The following is a 23,362-nucleotide window of genomic DNA, read 5'->3' as shown; positions in this document are numbered from 1 at the left end:
GTGAAGAGTTGTTACTTACAGGTTCTTCAGCTCTCTGTAGTGAACAAGATCAATTTCTGTGATATTCTCCAGCGCTGCTTGGTTTTCCATGTAACTGGTAAATAGAAAAAGAAAAGCGAGAGAAACAGAGAGAGATTATTGCAAGGTAAATACATAAATTTTGCTGTGACCTTCAGCCATCCATTGTGTAGACAATCAATTAAGTCCATGCTGAGTGAAAATAATAGATGGAAAAGACAAAAAACTGGTAGATTACAAAAACAAGTGAACACAGTTTTCTCCACCAGGGATATACAATAAAATGAAGAGTAATTTTGTTACTTTCAGTTTTGAACCCACAACCGTCTACTTCCAAGGCATCAAGAAATGCTGCTTGGGCGGTGGCCTTCTGCACCATATACGGATGAACAATGCACTCTTCAGGCTTTCAACCTACCCCGCTGAGCAATAGACGTCATTCAAACAAGCTGTAGCCCTGTTATAGACCAGAATTTATCGGCAACATATAGCCAGATATCTGCTATTACAGTATTTTTTTGTCATATACACAGATTCTGTTTACTCTATCATCTAGGTTAAGATCATTTCAACCTAGTACAACAGAAATCTAAACGTCTAAGGACAAATAAAACTAAATGTCTAAAGAAAAAATAGACTTATAATAGACATTCATCAGATGTCTTTTTAATGGTAAGTTGCTCAGTGAATCTGTAATTCCTAAACTCACCGTCGCCACCACTGCATCAAGAGTCAATGTAGAAGGCTGACCTTTGTGTTTATGTTGCTTCTGCTTAAGCCACAAAATATGACAAACAGGGATGAAATCACATCGGTACCCAAGAAGAAACCACAAAAGGTTTCTCCACTTTTTTCTCAATGTAAAGCAGGGAAATGCCAGCCTATTGGCAATGACAGTTCACACTAAACACTGAGCGCAACGAAAGAGGCTGAATTAGGTTCGAGTCACTTGTGTGACCCTTGTGTCAATACTGATTAGCTAATTACATATACCATTAACCATTTTAAATGCATTATTATGAGGAGTTTGAAGAAACAAGAAGAAAGACAGTGGATGGGAGCTAGTGGGATTTGGAACCAAGACCATAATCGAGTGATGCATTAAAGTTTCAGTTTAGATTATTTCAGAAGGGACCTTGCAAATTAATAACTACTGTACATCTGGTGTTACAGTGCAAGGATTAGCCAAAGTGTTACTTAATGCTTCCTAAAATATGACAAGAAAAGATACATGGCATACAGTGTAAAAGATTTTAAAAAATTTAAAAAAAAGGACTGTTTTGTAAAGACTGGATAGGGACATACAAAAAAAGCACTAGAAGCAGAAGTGACATATGCTCATATAGAACAGCACTGCAAACAAATAGGACATACAAACAGCAGCAACAGCAGCAAAAAAAAGAGTTTAGTGCTGAATATATCAATCATATTTTGTTGAATAGGTGAATTGGAATTACAAAAAGGTTGGATACAAAAAATCCAAATTCAACCCTACGGACACGTGTCTGACCCTTCCGACATCCACCAAATCCCAAACCAGCTGAGATGTCCAGGGACCCACAAACCACAGAGCTCATATCAGAACTTAATCTACTGCTCATGTGGAAAAAAAGAATAATGCCTTAAGAGACGCTGGGTTGATGAGGCTGATGGGAAATTCTTCTCAATTAGCCATTTTCCACTTTTCCAGACACAGCCTAGAATAAGTAGTGAGCTGTAGATCAATTCAGCACTCAATGCAAGGACAGCCGGCTCTTTTCATGGGATGTTTGAATAGATGGCTGGACCGGACCTACCAAGGATCTCGCCGGAGGAAACTGTGTAACTCATTCTCTGCCCTCCTCAACCTCTCGCTCCACCCTCTCCTGTACCATGTATTGGTGTTGTCCATTTAGTTTTTGAGGAGGCTTTATAACTCAATTGAAAAAAATGACAGATTTTATCTAGTTCATCTTCATCATATCCTTGGGTGACAGTTCCTTTCCACTTAAATTGAAGCATATTATTGTAACAAAAATATTACAAAAATAGCTATTTTGAGAAGATATCCTTGAGGCAACCACAATGGATGATTAGAAAAATAAAAATTAAATGTTTATGTGCAGGGTTTACCACATAGATAGACTCAATGTGTGGTGGGAGCTGAGGTGGGTCGGGGGACTTTCTTTGCTGCCATTACACAGGTTAGACCCGGTGCTGGAAACTTGGTCATGCAGTTTCCTTTTCAACAGTTTCACCTAAAGTAGGTTGGAAAAACAACAGACAACACTACAATGAGAGCGTCGTTGTTGTATTTCTATATGAGTTCACCAACAGTTAAGATTTACTCTCATTGTGCTTTGCGCTGCTGCTCCACGAGTGTGGTACTAATAATTTAACATTACATACCGAATATTCCAACAGGAAGGATGAACGGTCCAGTTTGCGCTCACTGTAAATATAAATAGTTTTAACTTAAAAAAGGTGATGTCTCGACTGCCTGAAAATATTAACCGGACTGAATTTGAGAAGACAAAATAAATTATTACCAAAATTACCTCAACTTGTTTTCTCAAATTGAGTCTCCTTGACATGTTAAGGCAGCCTGGACACAAGTTTTTAGTGGAAACATTACATAACAAGACTGGGTCAAATCGCGTGGCTTGATCTTGTATGAAACGTTACAGAGCTTTTGATTTGAAATCAGGACTTTTAATCTGATACAGGAAGTGGTGGGACTGATTTGGCAAGGACTTTTGCATCTAAAGCACTCACACTGCTGTTGCAGTCAGACCAAAAATATTTATGTAAATACATATTTGCCCCAAACTGCCATTTTAACTGCAGTTGGCTAGTTAGCTAGCTAGCTTGCCTATTCCACTATGCTTTTAGGCTAACATTACAAATAATGTGCCAAAGCTGTCACTCATTTGACGATAGCAATGTAGTTCATACGCTGTGACTAGAGTGTGTGGATGTACGTGAAGTTGTGAAGTTCGTATGCGGCTGGTTAGTTAGCTAGCGTGCTAATTCCACCATGCTATCAAGCTGCACGGGTTATAGAAAATGAAATAGGCTACAATAACTCATGATTGTCAGCGCCTGTTCATTTTGAAAGAGCAACGGCCAGTGGGGAAACACTGACGTCATCGCTCACTCCGACCAACATTTATGGTGCTGGCCCCACATGCAGCAGTCCAGCCAAAAATGCTTTTAAAGAACATTTTGTTGAGACACAACAGACATATTAGGACTATACGGCATTTTTAATGGTTTCTGATTGTCCTGTTGTTGGGGAAAAGCATCAACTGTTTGCTGCTAGTTTTGGTTACCGTAAGAATTGTTACTTAATCAGAATAAAGATTTTCTGTGAAACATCTTACTGTTCAAATGGAAGCATTTCCTGCTGTGTAGTAGAAGAAGAAAATAGCATGGATGGATTGATAGTGTATGTAAATAATCCACGGGGACAGCTGTTTTTACATACAAGCCAACTGAATGCCGATTTTTTTTTTCATGCTGTTATAGTGTGCAGCGATTTTGCCCCAAAATACCTGCAGTAATTTCCAGTTGATGACAGCCATCAGCAAGCGACATTGTTTCAACCTCCCAGTTCTCTGTTTGTCGGCTGCAACACACAAACCTTTTTATTCATGTCTGATTGACCCGCACGGCAATAATGTGATTACAGGGCAGGTGGGCCCAGGATCACCCATCGCCCTTACTTATTGGATTGAGCCAAGTGGGCTGTATATCATGTATTGTTCCCGGGTGGAGGCATTGACTGGCAATTCACAAAATTGAATTTATAACTCAGCGTATGATGAATTTTGGCCCCTGTTCCACAGTTAATGGCCCGTTGTTTGTTCCGCGTATTGGCTGTATTCCCTTGCACTGCCAGTACGCCGAAGTGTTGTTGTTTGCTGGCATGTAGAGTGCCGCGGTAAACAGCCAGAGAAAGACCCGCTCACTTATCGATCGAACGGTTGAGAGAGAATGTCAAGCCTCACCCCGAGCTCTTCGAACATGTTTAACTGCAGGTACAAGGAAATACCTCTGAGATAAGAGAGAGAAGGGGAAAAGAGAGAGAGTGGGAGGGAAAGAGGAGGGTGGTGGGGTATAGGTGAATAGAGGAAGACAGCGGTGCTAAATTGACTTGCTCCACCGAAATAGCATTTCACAAATGTAGTTCCTTCTTAACAAGTGCTAATTGCTCAGATCTGGGGACAGGAACAAAGAGAGAACAGCGTGGTGGTGCAGAGAGTGACATTTAGTTTTCCATGCTTGAGCTGATGGTGGGTTGCATAATAATACAGCAGCCGTCTTTAAATCACAGGTGGTCAGTTTCTGCTTCCTTTTTCATACAAAGTTTTAAAAAGCCAATGTGAAATAACAGTCATCTGCCGCTGCCGCTGAGTGAGAAGTCTCAGTTCATTGTAGCAAAAACTTGGAAGAATTTTATTCAAATAGCATTCCCTCCAGGGATTACTTGCCCATAAATATGTGACAATCAAAAGTGAGACATACATGGCTGGAAGCAACTACCAACATCAAACTAGTAATGGGCAATATGTTGGGTTACATATAGGTGGTATAGTTTGTGGGTTTTTTTGCGAAACCAGTGCTGAAACGATACATTTAAAACGGTACCAGTGCCTAAACAATGCCTGAATTGATACTTTTGAAATAATAAAGCACAAAACAGTTCATGATGCCAAAGAACAGCTTTTTTAAATTGCAAAGGTAAATTTGAACTTGAAAATAAAAAAAAATTTAAAGAATACTTAAATATATAAGAAACCAAAACCAAACACTAAATAACAGTTATAGGACTACTAACAGCATAATACACAGTGTTTCCTCTAGGATTTTTTTCAGCAGCGGGGGCAGGCTCTCCGGGGAGCCGTGGCGGCGTAAACAAATGACACTTGACTGCAGATTTTAGTTTTATGCCCAGCATAATGCCCCTTTTTATTGAATGGTTGGCATGAAAATCGCTTTTTAAAGGCTGAATGTAAAAATACATCATGGCGTGTATATCGCTTAATGCTATCAATTAGTTTACTCACGTTAGCGACACTGAGTTGAGTTGGCACCGGGCCCAATTAACTTAAGCTACGTAACCTTAGCTGGCCATCAATATTTTGCGAATGTTTATTTAACTAATAAAATCTATTATAAGTTTTCTTAAGCTAACAAGTCTACCTTTTCTCCGGTAAGTTGCACGCTATTTTCAAGCCGACACTCCTCTGACTCTCCGACCTGATGCCTGGATGCGAGCAGCTAATTAACGTCGGCACCAGTTAGTTCTGTTGGGGGGTGGGAGGGGGCGGTGCTATCTACCCCAAAGAGTAGATACGGAGCAAGATAGTTATCTGCCTCAGCACTCGCGACACCCAACGCAGTGCAGGACTGTGCTGTGATGCGGCGGTGGTGTATTTGCAATTTAAAAAAAAAAAAACAACCAAAAAAAACCGACATTTGAAGGAGCGGCGGGTAGGATTTAGGAGTGGCGGGCCGCCACTCCTAAATGAGTGTAGAGGAAACACTGATACATTATGATTTGGGAGCTGTCATTGCCTCACTAACTCAGGAGAGACACAGCAGACAGACATTTCTCTATAATCTGTTTAGAGAGGCTTAGACTGTCGATACAATGAGAACAATGCTAACCCCCTTCACTTTCATCAGCAGGTGACTAGCAAGACACAGGAGTTTGGCTCAGGTCTTGAGGAGTTGTAGACACAGACAGCCTAAACTGTTCACACGCTGTATTGCCACTAAACGCCATACTCTCTGCTCTGCATGCTGCCGCCTCACCATCACCGTCACCAACGCAAACACATGCTGGCTCTTCCCTGCTTGCTCTCTGTCTCATTACTTGTACAACTTTGCACTGATATGAGGTGCCGAAATCTGCAATATAATTTAGTCCGGTAGGCACAGGTTGTATATAGGTCTTGGTACTTAACCCTCGCAATATGATGAAAGTCAAGGATCACAATATTCATGACCAAATACCTTCATACTGAAAAGATGACTTCGTAATTTCACAAAATACTTACAAAAGACAATTTGATAAATAATCATCAGAATTGTAGATGTAATGTCTAAGTGGGTAAAGGCAAACAATAGAACAGCCAGAACAGTCTGATAAGTAAAAAAAAAATACATCACTTTACTGTAAAGCAGCATTTAAAACCAGGAAAAGACACAAGTTTTCCTACACATTCATTTATTTGTGGCAGCCTGCCACATTATCAACATCTGGCGTCGCATATATTGATTTTCTATTTTTGGTGCTGCATAGTTCAGTAGGTGCACTGGTGGAAAATATATAATGTTTAGTTATTTGTTGCATCACACTTTTGGAGCGGAGAGCATACTCTGGGCATAGACGGAGTAGCAGATTGTCAGGCGCTATGAAAGTGAAACCACTCACTGTGCTGCGTCTAAAAAAAAAAGATTTCACTCGCTTCTGTAGCTGCTGCTCCTGTCATCCATAGATCTGATCAGCTCTGATGGGATCAACTGATCAGTTATCTAACCCACTAGTCAAACTCCACAAAGAACTGCTAACAATAATGTCACAAAGAGCTCTGCCTGCACTGCATTCATGTACCCACGAAAAAACTTCAGAATTTAGAGAATGGACACAGAATGATACCAGAATAATACAAAGGGGCACACACAAAAAACTACCACTGCCAGGAAACACTGCATAACACTAACGATATTCAGATATTCAATTTTTATTTGATTTAATGAAAAAAAAGGTAATTTGATACATTTTTCAGTCAACACAAGACAGTTGTTAGGTAAAATGTGACTTTTGCATACCCCTTAGCCATAATATGGCGCCCCTGGCGCAGTTTTGGGATTTGGTGCTTTGCTCAAGAGCACCCCAGCAATGTCCATGGGGTGAGCTGGCACCTCTCCAGCTGCCAGTGCACACTCAATATTTGGTCCAGATAGGGACTTGTACCAGTGACCCTCTGCTTCCCAGGCCAGGTCCCCTCAGACTGCCGCACTAATCATCCACTTCAACGGTCCTGGACGATTTCTAATCTCGTATCACGGTATCCCTATAATATCGACATATTGCCCAACCCTACATCAAACTACAGCATCAAGTGACCATCAGCCAGCCATCTTTTCATCTACTGACCACCAGCTGAACCTCAAGAAACATGAATTAGGTCAGAACAACCTCAGTAAGCGCAGGTCAGCAGATCTTTCATCAGAACTGGAATTTTCATTCAAGCCTCAAAAATTGAAAAATACTTTCTCCAGCCATGTGTGTCTCAGATTACAGCATATGGGTCTCCACCACGAATAAGAACATGTAATCTGTACACAAAGTAATGATTTGTTGACCTTCAGAACATGGCACACTTGTAACTTGTACTTTAATTTGAAGTCAAAGAACTGGAACTGTGTTATAATAAAAACTTAGTATCTCCAGATGAGTTGGAAAAAGGGGATTTTACCAACATTTTAGGAGCATAATCAAACCACACCATCCTGATGAAGCTGAGCTTTTGTGTGTAAACTCTTAATAAATTACATATAAAAAGGAGCTCAAAAAACCTTAAACATTGACAAGTGCTTATTTGGTTATGGATATTTAATATTTTGCAGGGAATCTAATATCTGTTATCAAGTGTTCAGAGGCTTTAAAAACAAAAACTGTTGTAAATTAAGTTTAAATATTTGAGGTGTGGTGATAAAATGCCTTTAAATCAGGGTTCTCGCTAATAGAGAGATGGAGCAGGGACCACCTGCTTCATTTGTTGTTTAAAATTGAGTTGCGTATTAAACTGGATCTACAATAATGTGTAGAGAATCCTAAAGTGCAACATATAAACATATTCTTTTATTATGCACACAATACTTAGCCATTAAAATAATACTTATTAGCAGTTTAATATATTTAACATATACATCATGTTTGTTTCTGACATGGACGGTATTTTAGAGAGTCTTGCAGGCAAAGGTACGAAACAGTCCATTGTGGCTCACAAGTAAGTTCATACGCTCGAACAGCTAATTCAGTAACATGTTAATGTTAGCTAATTTCTTCTTGCTCACATTATTGTGCAAGGATTCATCGGTAACAGTTAGCCTATCATCAATTTAATCTATTTCAAATTTACAACCTTAGAAATTTGAAAAGTTCTGTAGTAATGTGTTAAGGCACAATTTACAAAACCAGACCCAAAAACATGAATAAAAGCTTACAGACTTAAATTACCAAACAATAATTTGGCGGACCCCCTGCAGTAACTCTGAGCCCTGGACTCCCCTGTTGAAGACCCAGGCTTTAAAGCAGGTTTTGTTGAGACAGAATAACCACACAGCAGAAAATAGAAGGAAAAGTCAAACTAAAGTCAAAGATCTTATTGATCTTCACATACTATAAAAACGTATCTTTACAAGGACACATTTTTCATTTTATTGGACACTAAAAGTGTTCTCATGCACTGCGTTTTGAATAAGTTTATATAAAAGAGGAAATCTTGAACTCAGATCTTGATATTTTCCACAATACTACAAGAGTCAATAGTGCTCAGATACTTCGGAGAATCGAGGCCACACTTTGAGGCACGATGGATAACAAGACTTCAGTTCCCGTCACTCTGTGCCAGTTATTGTTAGGAGCAATCCATAATTGATTTCCAGTGACCAAAGTGACAAAATTACTGCCAAGGTAATAAATCTCAAACAGCAATAATAAAAACAGCGTCTGGATTTGGCAGTCACAGAGAAAAAAACTCTCTTTACTCTGAACAGAGCCAAATCTGACTACATCAAATAATTAGAAATAAAGCCTCGCAGAGACCATTTGCATTTCACATACTGATTTTGAGGACCTCAACAAATACTCCCCAATACTTCGCTGTACTTTGGTGAGACATCATTATATTTTGCGAAACACAACTGGACAAACAAATTGCTGAAAACAAACTCTCAGCATGGTATGACAACGGAGCAAATAATGTGACGAATTCATGGCGGGAAAGAAATGAAAAGATACAACTGCTCTTCAATTTGAAACTTTTCAGCTATCAGCATGCAGAGAAGCTTGAGTGATACAGTCGGTGTAACTGCTGCATACGGTCCAGGTTTGGAAAATTAACTTTTTTATCCACCTGTCACTGTGACTGGTGGATAAAAATCTACCATCCACTGAGTAAATTGCCATTGTTTTTTTGGCTAATGTGAAGAACATCTAGCAGCGACTTGTATATTTTTGGCATGTGGTTAAAGCTATTTTCATATTTCAGCGTCATTGATAGACTTTTGCTTTTCTATTACTCAATCAGAAAACCTAACCAGTGGTTTCTGTGATTTTTTTAACACCTGGACTAGATTAACAAAATAAACTGAAACCCAGAATTTATTAGCAAATATCGCCTGGAACTCCAGATCCGATATGAAACTAGTTTGAAGTGGTCCTATTAAAATCAAAACTCTGCCAAACGCTCCAAACAAATTCAGCACCAACCCAGAGTGATAAACTGAACAGAGAGTAAATCAAACTTGGCAAACCACCAACATGAAGGCATCTAATGAAGTCATGCTGATTTAGCGGCACATGCAGAGCAGGTGACACATCATACTCACATCTCTGTCACATTCTCGCTCTCTTGCGGCGCCAGTGCCGGGATGCTGGTGATGCCATTGGGCTCCAGGCACTGCAGCATGGTGAAAAAGCACCGGCAAGCGGACGGGCAGCCTCCCAAGGTGGGCGCGGGTGCCAGGCTGAACAGGGCGAGCACCAGGAGCAGGGCAAGTGCCAGGGCCCGGGGCGCCACAGCCATGCTTGAAAAGAGGATCTTCTCAGCACCAGCGAAGAGGTTTGGCTGCTCTAGTTGGAGTCAGTGTCGGTGTGCTTCACCTAATGAAGAGTCAGCGGAGAGAGGTGAGGAGCTTTTTACACACAGTGGCTCTTCTTCTTGTGGTGCTCTGGCAGGGTTGAGATCCCAGCTGGTCAGGGTCTGGTGCTGAGACACAGCTGTACTGAGCAGCAGGAGGGGCAGGCAGGCAAGCAGGCAGGCAAGGGGCCTCTGGGGACATGGTGGTAGTGGGCTGCAGCCTCTCTCTTTCTCCCTCTCCCTTCCTCTCCTCCACGATGAAGGGAGGGGCAAGAGAACAGGGGCCAGAGTCACCAGACACCTCGGCAAGCCAGAGGGGGAAGAAGGAGGGGTTGGGGGGAGAAGGAGGGGTTGGGGGGTGTTGATGATGATGAGAGGAAGAGATGGGATATGGTGATGGAGATCTCATCTGTCCCTCTCTCAGGGTGAGAGGTCTGCTGTCCTGCCAGCAGCTCAAGGTGCAAACAGAGCCAAGAAGTCAGGGCTCTTGGGTGCCTGGATGCATGCAGCAGCACTCTCGCAACATCCTGCTGTATGGATGGGTGGATCTCTCCGTCCTGGGAGAAGTGATTGTTGGACGGTTTGTGAATGTTGAGACTTAGGAGGTCAGTGATGAATTTAATGGCTGTGGGAAAGTGGGAGGGGTGGGGAGACTTGCTTTCTGCAATGAGATGTTTTTCAGCAGTGTGAACTCCCAGCAGGGTTTAATAATAGGAAATGAAAGCATAGGTCTCTGAGTTTGTTGCTTTGCACACAATTTGTGTTTCACTTATTGGGATCTGAAAGAGCTCATAGGCGGCGCACTTTGTCTGATTTTTAAGAAGTTTTTTTGATTGACAAATACTCTCTCTGATACTTTGCTGTAGAAAACATCTTTTTTTTATGAAATTTGGCCTGCTGCTAACATAACAGACATCTGACTGAACTTTTGCTTTTTATTTTCTGTACATACTGCAGCTGCTTTTATAAAGTACACATACTTTCGCATGGAGTAACCATGCAATCGGGACGTACTGCTTCATTATTACATTGTGCCTTAAACTTTGACCCTCATATATCTATCGCAGTCTTAGCGCCAAATAATAAATATACACAAGTCTCAAAAGTGTAGTATATACATTTGAATATGCTGTTATCCATCATTGCAGCTTTAGTGAGGTATCAGTGAGCTGTCATCGATCTGTGATCAGATGATGTGATGTATCTTTTGCAGTGCAGAGGATTGTGGATCACAATAGCCACAAAAGCATCCTGGCTTTCATAATGCAAAACATGACCAGATACAGTAGGAAATCATGGTGTTTTTTGGAAAACTGCTTTTGACGCATGTATTGGATAGGGCTAGGTATTGGATCTGTATTGGTAGAGGAATCTCTTAAAAGGTACTGGTATTGGCACTGGTATTGTAATTTTAGTTTTTACCAGCCCAGCCTTGGTATTGGGACATACTACATTTTTTTCTGGCATACTACATAGTATGGTAGTACGGGTACTGGGTTGCTCTGATAATCTCTGGTTTTGCTGTATCAAATGTCGTACTTTAGAAGAAAAAAAACTGTTCTGGAGTCCTGAATGCTAAGTCAGTGGAGTAGCTTTTTAAAGTTACAGTGAAAGTGGAATTAGACTTTGTCTTAAGCTTCTGTAATGAAACACATTTCCAAATAAAGTGAAATTTGGGATGAAAAAACTTTGTCATCGATTTCAACACCAGGTAGCTCCCTAAGGGACCACTGGGACTTGTAAGGCTAGGGTTAATTTACTGACAAAGACAGACAAAAGCATCAGTTGGCTAGTTTTTGATTATGATTTAGTAAAACTCTCTAGAGCAGAAGGGAAAAATCCAATTAAGCTTGTTAATCAGTCTGCTGCATTTCTTAATTCAACAGCAACTCAACCTCCCTGCAAAATTTTACACCGTTCATGAAAATTTAAATGAAACACATCAGATTTTGAAAACTTTACTGGTTTTCAGATTTATCAATCCAAAGTGCTTGTTTTTTTTTCCCTAAAACCAAAGATATATCAAATCTTCACATTTGCATAGCTGAAAACAGTAGGAGAACATAAGACAGAAAAACTGGCATTGATGCTGTACTCAATAGGCCTCAAATCTATTCATAGTTCAGTGGAGGGTCTGCGTCAGCCTCCAACAGGAGGAGGGCTCAGAGTTGAGCTCACGGTCCTTCTCTTGCCAATGTCAGGTGAAACTAAAAATGTGCTGCTGGGTCTCGAGTGAATGTCTCTCACATATCCAACTTTGAACTAACTACGCCGCATTTCAGCAGCTGGCATGACCACAATGTGTTGGCAATCACAGAGTAACAGCAGCACACAGACGTCCGCGAAGAGCACCGTGCAGAGCCTTGTGGACATGGGTGCATGGTAATATACACAGACCCAAGCAGACCATCATGGAGGTGGAAACGATGAACTGGCTGTTATGAGGTTGCTAAAAAGCTCCAGTGGAAGAAGCAGCAGGCAAATTCACCATGGAGGATCCAGAAGAAGAGAAGAACCAAAGCCGGTCATCGGTTGTTGAACCAGCATGTTTCCAACATCTGACCTGTCATCAACTAAAGAAGATCCCAGTGAAAAGGAAAAAACATGAAAACGGCATTAGTGGAGGTGGGAGTTAGATAGAAAAAAAGCATTACAGAAAAACGTGTGATCATACCACTGATGCAGAATAAATGAATAGAAATATGGGAGTTTAGTAAGAGTTGACAAGAACAAAAGTATTGTCTCGTGACCTTGGGGCCTGATAAAAGCGTGGGAAATGAATGAATAGGGAAATGAAAGGTGGTGAAAAGCACAGAGAAGGTCAAGTGGAGACAGATGGTGGAGAAAATGGGAAGTACTTAAAAGACAAAGCTTGATTAAGAAAAATTAAATCAGCAAAAAAAAAAGGTTCATGACCCAAGATTTACCGAAGTTATTATCTAAAGTAACACGATTTACAGGAACTGTGGATGACGTTACAAAAGTGCTCAGGCTATCTGTAGCACTCGCACATTTAAGGATGTCCATATAGGGATTTTAAAAAAGGTACAAGAACTCTTGATTTTAGATAGTAACCCTTGATTGCTGGGTGACTCTGTATCACCCTGAAAAATTCATCCCGAAGACTAAAGGAATAGATAGAAACACCAGATTATGTTTTTTTGGTGATTTTTTGCATTCTTACTAACAGCCTTATTCTTAAAAATTCTAGGAGGTAAGCATGTGTTTGAGTACAGGAAAACTGGAAAAGAACAGAAGATCGAGATATCACAATTTGCTGTATAATTTTGTTTGATTGCATGTGATTAATATTACCGATTTACTAATGTAAGCTAACTATATTAAGTACACCATCTGCAGTTTAAGCGAGAGCTTCTTTGTAGTCATTATAAAGGGTTTCTTAAAAAAAATAACGCAGCATCTGCGTCATGTCAGATTGTGTGAAAATAGGTCCATATGAAGGCACTTGTCGGTTTGTCTCCAATCTAAAAGTGACCTAGCAGCCAAAGTATACTTGCAGCAGTTAATCAATCATTTATTTTTTACACATGAAGTCATACACGGTACGCATCCGGGTAAATATGATCCAGCCAGCTCCTTCAACTTGTACATTGCAGTTTCCAATTGTCCATGTTTCCAGACAGGCATGCACCGTGCAGCACCTTTAGTTTTAAGCCTTGACACTGAAACGAGGCTTTAAGACGAAGACAGTTAATATCTGGATGAATCTGCTTTGCACCTATTTAGAAATTTGTGATATGAGACAACAGGCCGACTTATCTTAACCACTTTTATAGGACGTCTGGTCCTGGTTCTTGTACTGGAGTATCGGGGAAACTAAATTTATGACCTTTTTGCTAAAAGAATTTAAACAATATTTTTTTAGCACATTATACAACTATGTGAGTGTATCAGTGAAGTGAGGCCATGCTCGCAGGTGAACTGTACATAACGTTACTGTCAGTGCCTCTAATCCTGTAACCTGTAACATTAACTGTCCATCATGCATATATATGTTCTTAACATGAGCGCACACGGGTTTCCTCCCATGGGACAAATACTGTGCCCCACCCCCATCCCTCTTAGTCACTCTGCACATGAGTAAGGTCATAGTGTCCCGACCACAATTACTGGCCATAAGCTGAATAGCCATTTTTGCTGCTGTCGTCAGGATTATCTGGTGGCTTAATTACTCTTGCTTTTTACGCCCCCTTTTTCTTGGTCTGAGCTCAGCAAATATTGTGGAGGGACAAAGCGCCTATTCGCAGGGGAATTGCTTGAGAGCTCAGGCAGACCAGTTAAAAGGTGAAAAACTCAATGGGAAACATTCACTGAGATGTGTAATTAACAATGCAACCACTCAAAAACCAACATATGCAGAAGAGACGTAAGCAGGTTGCAATGTAAATGATCTGAGTATTCTGTAGTTATGTCATGTTCAGCTAATGTTATTGGTAGTTTACTCCACATACATTGATTTTAGATATACAAGGCCTTACTGTAAAAATGTATCACTCGTTACACTGTAAAAAAGTAATTCTATTACTTATCTTTTTACTCCCTGCCAACAGCAATTTGTTATACTACTAATTGTTTTTGCCTTTTCTTTACAACCCACAAAATTGGTAATCGTGCCCTTTCCCCTCAAAACTAAGACTTTGCATGTGCTCCTTTGTGTGAATATGCGTGTAATCTCCAATAAGCGCAACTAAGGCTGTATAGCTGGAAAATATTTTACCTGGGAGCACTAGTGCTGACTTGGGTCCAACATTGGGAGGCTGGGGTAAAAAAATATAGTGTTAAAGTTTGATGATGTCATCATGCTATTAGTATATTATTTTTAGTCTAATGATGTGTCAAAACCTTAAAAAAATTATGAAGTTGCCTGTATTAAATGGAAAATTAGCCTATTTATATGTAAATCATTTTTGATAGAAGTGTCATCTTATTTTGTGAATTCATGTGAAAATATCCTGAAACTAGCAGCAGGTTTGCCCCAGTGTGCCTGTTCCACCCAAGGCCCGACATATACTTATGCTGTTTAATCTTGTGTTGGCGTCTGGCTGCGCCATAAGTATTTTTGTAAATAAAATATACACACCACGTGTTACTGGAGGGCACATGAAAGAGCTCAGGCCGTACACATGTAACAGGGTCATTTATACAGCAGTAATATTAAGTATTATAATTACACAAAATTTGTTTCTGTTGTTATTACCTGACATGCTTAGACCTCCGTAGTCATTATGTGGAACGTTTGATACTCAGTTTCTGTTCCCCTACGTTCACCTTTAGGGGTACTCCTCCTATAGAGGGGTGTCTCCCGCCGTAACTCTCCCCTTTTGCTGTTGTACTCCGCGGGAGGTAAGCATCATTACTCTCGCTGTAACGTTGGTGTTAGCGCTGTTAAACTATGTTTATAAGTTCTTTTTTCAGCCTAAACTTGCTGTACAATATCCTAACATATTCCTGTGTCACTTAATTTTGTGTAGGGGCTCGAGGTGTGCTAACATAATTGACAGAGGATTTTGGTTTTTACCTCTTGCTGTCAGACATAAACAGAGACCGCCTCCAAAGATATCCATGGTTTTGGCTTTTCCATTACAACACAACGCAGACAACACTGAAGTCCACTGGTTACCATCATGAGATCAGGCACAAAAGGTGACAGCGGCAACAAGGCCTCTAAATCAAGCCCGTCGAGACAATCGGGAGTGCGTCTCTTGTGCTGCTGGTGCGAGAGATTGATGATGAAAAGCAACACCAGTACTTTCACATCTTTGCTACACTACCCCGCTTCTCCTCTGCAGTGCCCCTGCTGTTCATATGCATACTGCATCTCGCGCCTGCATCGCGTTAACCGGTGCAGGGGACGTGAAGAATCGGTCATGCGACACGTATGTGTAGTTAACAGCAAGTGTATCTCCAGCCTTAATCTAAAGCTGGCACATCCAATAGAATCCTTAGAAATATGAGTTAAGAGCAAATTAAAAAATCTTAATGTAATTTATTATTTCTCCTCAGACATTACTCTTCTGTTAAGAAGCTGCAAAGATGAGTGTTTTACGATAGGGCAACTCTTTACTGGTGGATTGATCAATTGATCAGTTCTTTTATATAATGAAGGAGCTGTGTGTGTTTGTAGTGGTTTTTGTAGTGGTGTGTGGCCTGTCTTAGATTCCAGTAGTTTTGTGTGCAGCGAGCCAGAGAGCGATGACCTAAGAGACTGCACTGATTTTGTTTTTTATTTCTTAAGGGACACTGCAAACAAATATGGGTTTAAAAGCAGAAATTTTTGTTAGATAAAGAGTTATGCGGAGAGTCAACTGCAGACATTTCATACCCCATCTCCTGTAAAATGTAAACATCTGCTAAACCTTTACGATCTAGTACACATTATCAACATTATTTTCCGACAGTGACGTCACCTTAGTTAGAATGTTTTACTCTCTTAAATTAATTTATATTCATTTTCTGAAAAACTTTATAAACCGCAAACAACCTGCAATCATTTGCTATAAGTAGTCTCCATCATAAATCCACAATTAGGTGGGAAACACAATAAGTCCTGATAAAACAATAACCAATCAAGTAATCTACATGCACCGTTCACACACATCAATCAGCGTCCTCCGGAGGTCCTTTTTTAACTTTTTAAAGTTGACAACTTGAATAAAACACCCATTGAAATATGCCTGTTGGAAACAATAGATGAATATGAGACGTGATATGAAGAGTGTTCAATGAGATATGCACCAGCCTATTCTTACACGCTGATAAATAACTCTGAAGTAAGATGTTTTCTGCTTTGTATACAGTGACTGAGATTTTTTCAACCTTTTATGTTTTAGTTACACAACATATTGGAGAATGTATTTCTGCAGCATGATTGCATTCTGTCCTTTGTCTCCTGATTTCTAAGAGCTGCAGCCTATTGAAAGTGACTTAAAGTTAACCAAATGGTGCTGATTTCTGTGCATCCTTCTCTCTATTTCATTCCACACATTTAATTTACAGACAATCTCATTTCCTACGAGCCATGTAACAATTTTCAACCTCACATCATGCACATTCGACAGATAATGATGGCCTCATTTCTCACTAGGTTTTTAATTAGATTACTGTTTTTATGCATTATAGTGATTGATGGTCATAGAAGGGGTTAATTGCGACACTTGGCTTTTGAATCAATCTCCCCCTGTCATGTCCAAGATAAATACGCTGGTTAGGACTCCACACAGAGGGAACAGACACGGTCGCTGTTGCTTCCTGTGTTATAGACTTGACCATGTTACCAGCCATATCTCCTCCATGTGTCCCTAACTTCCTTTCAGTATCTCTCTGACACACACACACAGACACACAGACACACACACACACAGACACACACACACACACACACACACACACACACAGTGCATAGTCTCATGAGATAAAAGGATAAGAAAACAAATCCCATGAAAACAAAACCTGATCTAACTTATTTCTTTGTGCTATAGAGCTCCACTGTTGTCCACAAAGTATTAAAAACACATCAGTGAGCCACATCATTGCACTTGGTAACCTTCATTAATACAATCGCTAGTATCGCCAGTGTTTTGCGGGCTTTTTTGTGATTCACTCCACAGTGTAAAATGCCTGAATTCACAGCAACTTTTTTAAAGAAAGAATGCAATGCATGTGGCAATGATATTAGGTTTTTTTTGGTAGGCATGGGATGAGCTATGCCTTAAAAAGAGTGTGTGTGTTTGTCTTCTTTTCTGGTGCAAAAGTCAGACAAATCTTACAATGAAGCAAAGGCAGACTCACTGTCTGGATTCCAAATATCTCTGTTTTACGTGTTGCAGGGCTGTGCAGACAGCGAAAAAATGTGCATATGTGCATAGAGTTTGAAAAGTGTAGAAGTTTCAGTCCGTGTTTGACTTTTTTCAGTGTGAATCAGCATGCGTGCCTCATTCTGCACTGATCGTTACAGGTATGAATAAATTGTTGTTTTTGACAACACTACTCTACAAAAGCTAAACTTAAACTTTTGATTTCTTCTATTTTCTTCATTTTAAAGGAAAACATATCTTGATTTAGCTTGTTTGACGGGTAAATATCAAGAAGGAACCAAGTTAAGATAACCGCGTCTACGTTTACATGCACACTAATATTCCACTTTTATTGCGATTATGATAATATTCTGAATTTGAAACAGGTCTTGTAAAGAGCATATTGTTTAGATATTGTGAGTTAGTCCTTTCAAATGATGCATTTGTTAAGTTGTGGGATACGCCGTTATTATTCAGGCTTATGGGGTGTTTTTTTGGACATGTATACAGCACATTGAGAACATGCGTTTTAATTGGGGTTTTTACTACAGATTGCGACACACGGCCTCTGGCCTGTCAGCTCTGTGTGTTGTCATGGATGAGTTGTTCATAAATCCAGTGTTTGCAAGGCTGTGTGGTAGAGATGCATGTTTAAAAAAAGCCCGTATTTCAGGTCAGAGCGAGAAACACACCTACCCTTAAACATTATCAAAGACTTCAATATTTATAGGTTTTTGGATATGCGCAAATATTGCAATGCCCACCTTTTCAAGATGGTGGATGAATAAATGAAAAATAAAGCTGTGTTTGCATGGCAAAAAAGAAATCCTATTTTTGTTGCAAAATGGCACAAGTGGCTCCAGACGTTCTACTTTTCTATATTTTGACATGACAAACGGCGTGTTGGGACATGAAACCTGAGTATGTACGACTGCATGTAAACGGGATTATTAGTGAAATATTTATTTTCATTAGCTATGTAAACAGCTAACAGGAATATTGTCTTTTTTTAAATAAGGACAAAAACTTGAATATTTTGTGCATGTAAACATAGTCAAGAGCTTTTTGAATAAGGAATTCAAAATAACATTTCACGCTTTTGACAACTAACTATAAAAGATTGTTCGATTAAAAAAAAAAAAGATCAATAATATCTTTGTTTGGAACACCTCCTGGAAATCTGGAGAAAGCTATCAATGAATTCCCTTTCATCCTATCATAATAATAATTTTTAAAAAATAGAAATACTTTTGTGGCAGTCGAAATCGATTGTTCTGTGGGTTTATATGGAACATGTCTACAGCACATCTGAGCAGCTGGAGCACATGTGGGGGGTTAAACGTGCAGAGAAGAAGAGCCTGAGAGAGGCTGCACTTCTGTCAGACCCTTAAACAATAATCAATCAATTTCATATTTATGCCCAGCATCGGAGAGAGAGAGAGATTGGGGGACAGAGAGAGAGAGAGAGAGAGAGAGAGAGAGAGAGAGAGTAACAAGAGAATCAGCTGGTGAGTAAAAGCTCTTTTGGACCAAGTACAAGGAAAGGCTTTTACACTTTAAGTGGTAAATGCATGCAGCTGCCATGTTTGTATGTTGGCTTTGTTGCTTCTGGCTGACGTTTGCTCGCTGTACATTGACTCGTGTGTACAGAAGACTGATATGATGGCTCGTGTTACATATGTTGATCCTTTCATTGTATTTAAAAAAAAAGACCAACATCAACTATGAATATCAAAGACAAACCACTGACTCTTTTAAGTGCTCGATCACAGACTTTGTTGAGTGTAAACTGTCTAACATATTTCCAAATATTTTTTCAAAATATTTTCTCAGTGTCCATTTAGCAGATGTTCTGGAGGCTACAATCATATCACATGATCTTCTTCAGCAGATGGAGTTTGCCCAGTTGTCACAAGATTGTTCAAATGTCCGTTTTCTAAGCACTGAAAGAGATACTTAGAGGATTTTCAGCCAGTGTTGTATTATAAAAATGCGGGTAGTGTGTGTGAAGTATGAACGGTGGTAAACTTCCCTCCATCTAAACAGTGCTGAATGAAAACGGAGGCTTAAAAAACAGACATCAATCAGTAAAACTCAGCAGCACTGATCAAATATGAAACAAGATTCTTTTACTTCATTGCCTATTTCTCGCCTTAAATGTTTTCATAAACGTGTTTTATCTAACTGTTGATGAATACCAGATTGTTTGTTACCAGCCGGCTGCCATTGTGTCAAATGGACGAGTTTGCATTTCATCGACCAGCTGAAGCATTTATTGGTCCGTTGCAGTACAGTACATTCTGTAAGTTGTAGTTTTTCTACCACTTAAGTAAAAGTGAATGCACAAGTTGTCACATAGTGATGCTTTGCAGTGGACTTCTGCATCTACATATTACGCTCTAGGTATCCTTCTGTGTCTGCTGTTGACGTTCCAGGATGCTGTTACCGTGATGTCAACAAAGCACACGCTGGGATAACGCTGTGCTCGGTTATGTTCTGACAACAACAGCTCATGGCAACCAAAAAGCAACAAAAGGACCTGCTGGCATGCATGGTTACGTTTAGGCAAGAGAGACACATGGTAAGGTGTAGAAAAAAAATTTCAGATGGGAAGCGAACACTGGACTCTCACATGAAAGTCTGGGGTTTGTTGGATTTATCAACCGCCCCTCCCACTCTCTCGCTCTACACGGTCCATCGTGCTCCTTATATCACGTCATTACCATCAGCGTTTCAACCTGACGCCCTCCAGCTGCATATCATATGGACGTGACAGTTTCTGTCTGGCCACACTCTGCCTGGTGACGTTATCATACAGCCACAAAAGGTGGCTTTTGATGTCTGGATATTATGCCAAAATCACTGCACAAGCAGTGGTATTTGACGACTTTGGAACAAAAACCAGGCTGAAATGCCATAGACCTTTTTCTGTGTTTTCTCTGGTCACTTAGCACCAGTTTCAAAGGTATTTGTATTTTTCTACTCAAAGACGGAGTCGTTTTATGAAAAGACCATCTTTCCAGCAGTGAAATATTTCTTTGAAGAACTTCTTTTCAAATATCAATATAATTCAAATATGAACAATGACAATGTTGTAACAATGGGTCAGCTTCATCTATTGATGAAGGTCATGTGATGCGATCGAAAATGACCCTGACATTGTCAAGGATCCAGCGAGTTTGGAGTTGAAATCATACTTTGTACTGTAGAACATTTTAACCTCTTCTGCTTTTGATAATTCTGTTTTTATAACCTACTTTATATGAACCAACTTCTTGAAAGTGCAAAACTAAATCAGTGGAGTACCCCTTTTTTCTTCTTGGTTTTAATGCATGTCCTCTCAGTTTTCATAAGGGAAGTGGAGCCTTGGTTGGATCAAGAGGTGGTGGAGTTTGCTGTTTCTTTACACTCATGAGTTTTTTATTCCAAAGTAACAGCCCTGTTAGTTTTGGAAGTTTTTTTTTCCTTTTTAATTGTAGCTGCTTTGAAAAAGCCTGCAGCACTGCTGAATAATGTGCACTTATATCTTGAATATGATCATTTTTTCCTCTTTTGTGAAATGTTTCTATTATCACAAAAATGCTGCCATAAGTGCTGCCATATTGTCTGTAACCTTCTCATTTAACCAGAGATAAAGTGCATCCGATTCCAAATAAACAGGATTTACTTCAATGAAATATGAAAGTCATCTTTTTATACTTCATTTTCTGACGATGGGGGTAAAAATTCCACATTGAATTAAGGAACTGAGCTTTTATTTCACAGGAGGAGGTACCTGAATAGTTATAAAAGCTCTTTTATCCCTCTATTAGTGAATCTCCTAAACATAGCGAATACGGAGGGTGCAAAGTAAAGGGGCAGTGATGTATATATTTGAATGCACTCCTCTGCACTTCTGCATCTGTTTCTTCACTGTGTTTTTAAACAGCAGCCTTTTTGTCCAAGACAGGCTTCCCTTGGGGAAAATAAATAATCTTTAAAGTTGAATTTGAATCTTTAAGCACTTTCAATTTTTGAATTTTCAAAATAAGAGTACATTTAAGGTAATCAAGTTCTTTGTGCCTAATGCTCCTCAACTTATTACACATAATACAGGATTGTACTTTGTGTATTTCATATTATACTTCGTTTTTCATGTACTTATTAACTTAATTAATAATTTGACACTTGACAAGCTCAGAAACCAACAAAAGTTGGCAACAGCAAAACTTTTTCCAAGTTCTGAGCAATTTCTCACATTTGAATGGATTTCTTTTTATAATTTCATCATGGAGATCTTCACAAGATGTGTTTATAAGACCACAGCGAAAATCTTTAAAAATTGGGCATGAACAGTTTCGCCACCATTGTCACTGGTAAATAATGCTGATAGATTTAGTAATGTAACCCAGTACTACAGCAACTGTATTTTCATTTAAACCTGGATGTTACTTTAAAATGATGATTTCATTTTGAAAATAGTCTAAAATATAAGCGGGCCAACAGTCAACTAAGGCACCCACAGTGAGATTTCAGCATGAATGTCCGGCTCGAGAAAACCAAAATCAAAGACCTCGCCCTGATCGTGTTAACGCCATACGTTTATCTGAAGAGCTCTAGCAGAGCACATGTCCTCTGTCTTATATCAGATGCATTGGCGTTCAGTACAAGCTGATGGAACAAGATACAGAGAGGAGACACTGTGTAAGCCGTCATATGCTACAGTGTCTTTATCTCCAGATCTGGACATCACAGCCCCAAACCCCTCGTCAGACAAAATCCTCTCCTCCCTGATCGATACACCACCAAGCAAAACAACGGTGTTGGGTGTAGCCGTCTCAAATTCTTCACTTCTTCTATTTTTTTTTTTTTTTTTCAAATTTACATCACCCAGCCCTTCCCCATCTTATTTTCCATTTGCATCTGCAACTGGATCATCAATACTGAGCCAGTAATGCCCAGACTAGTGTGTGTGTGTGTGTGTGTGTGTGTGTGTGTGTGTGTGTGTGTGTGTGTGTGTGGATTTGTTTCTGGATGAGCATGCATGAATTCAGAAGAGTCTGAATGTGTGCATGTGCACGTGCTGATGAATGCCTAAATCTCTTTTTTTAACTTATTTCGGGACATTATTGTCCGGCATATATAATGCCTCTGTGTGCGAATCTTTGCTTGGAAATGTGCGTGTGTGTGTATCACAGGGGTAAACCCAGAATCAATGGGTTGGAGTAGGCTAGGGTAGTGTGTGTGTTTTGTGTGTGTGTGTGTGTGTGTGTGTGCGTGTGTGTGTAACCGGATCGGTGCGTCTCAGCCCCTCATTAGTAGCCGGGCTGTGGACACCAGAGGCCTCCGAGAGGCTCATGCAGATGAGCAGAAACCCGAGGAGCTGTGGTGGGAGCTGGTGGGCGAGACAGCAGCATTTAGCTCTGGAGCAAACGAACGACAACAACGTCTCTCCTCTCTTTCTCTCTGTCTTCTTCCATCTGTCCGTCTCTGTTGCTGCTGTCCCTGTTTTGTCCGTTGTCTTTTCCTCCTGCTTTCTTTGTCTCCTTTTTTTTTTCTTCTCAACAAAATAAAACCCATTTTTTATTACATCACAAAAAAAACTCAGGTGACCATTTGGTAAGCTTTTCCCTGCTTGATTCTGGTTGTTCAAGATTTCTGTTCTTGCGCAGCACACATGCAGTTTATAATTAG

At 39.9% G+C, this 23,362-nt stretch overlaps 1 protein-coding gene and 1 long non-coding RNA gene across 4 annotated transcripts in view; one reads left to right on the top strand and one right to left on the bottom strand.

Annotated features, from left to right (window-relative positions):
- ntrk1 (neurotrophic tyrosine kinase, receptor, type 1) overlaps positions 1-10,156 on the bottom strand; it is a 45,094-nt gene extending 34,938 nt beyond the window's left edge. For 2 of the 3 annotated variants that reach the window (XM_042489213.2, XM_042489214.2), the window contains exons 1-2: positions 9,625-10,155; positions 20-94 (exon numbers count right to left, since the gene is read on the bottom strand). In XM_042489213.2, coding sequence (XP_042345147.1) covers positions 20-94; positions 9,625-9,821 — 272 coding nt within the window. In that variant the 5' untranslated portion in view covers positions 9,822-10,155. Of the gene's footprint in view, positions 1-19; positions 95-9,624 lie in introns of all 3 variants that reach the window. The other variant, XM_088084613.1, reaches the window with a different exon arrangement.
- The window catches only part of LOC148188310 (uncharacterized), a 57,956-nt gene that overhangs the window by 13,002 nt on the left and 21,592 nt on the right, over positions 1-23,362 (top strand). The window lies entirely within an intron of this gene.

This window comes from Plectropomus leopardus, chromosome 11 (genome assembly GCF_026936395.1).
Source record: "Plectropomus leopardus strain MGB_pleo_1.0 chromosome 11, ASM2693639v1, whole genome shotgun sequence".
In the NCBI taxonomy this organism is placed as follows: Eukaryota; Metazoa; Chordata; class Actinopteri; order Perciformes; family Serranidae; genus Plectropomus; species Plectropomus leopardus.
The sequence above is the reverse complement of the archived record's forward strand: the minus strand, read 5'-3'. Positions and strand labels throughout refer to the sequence as shown.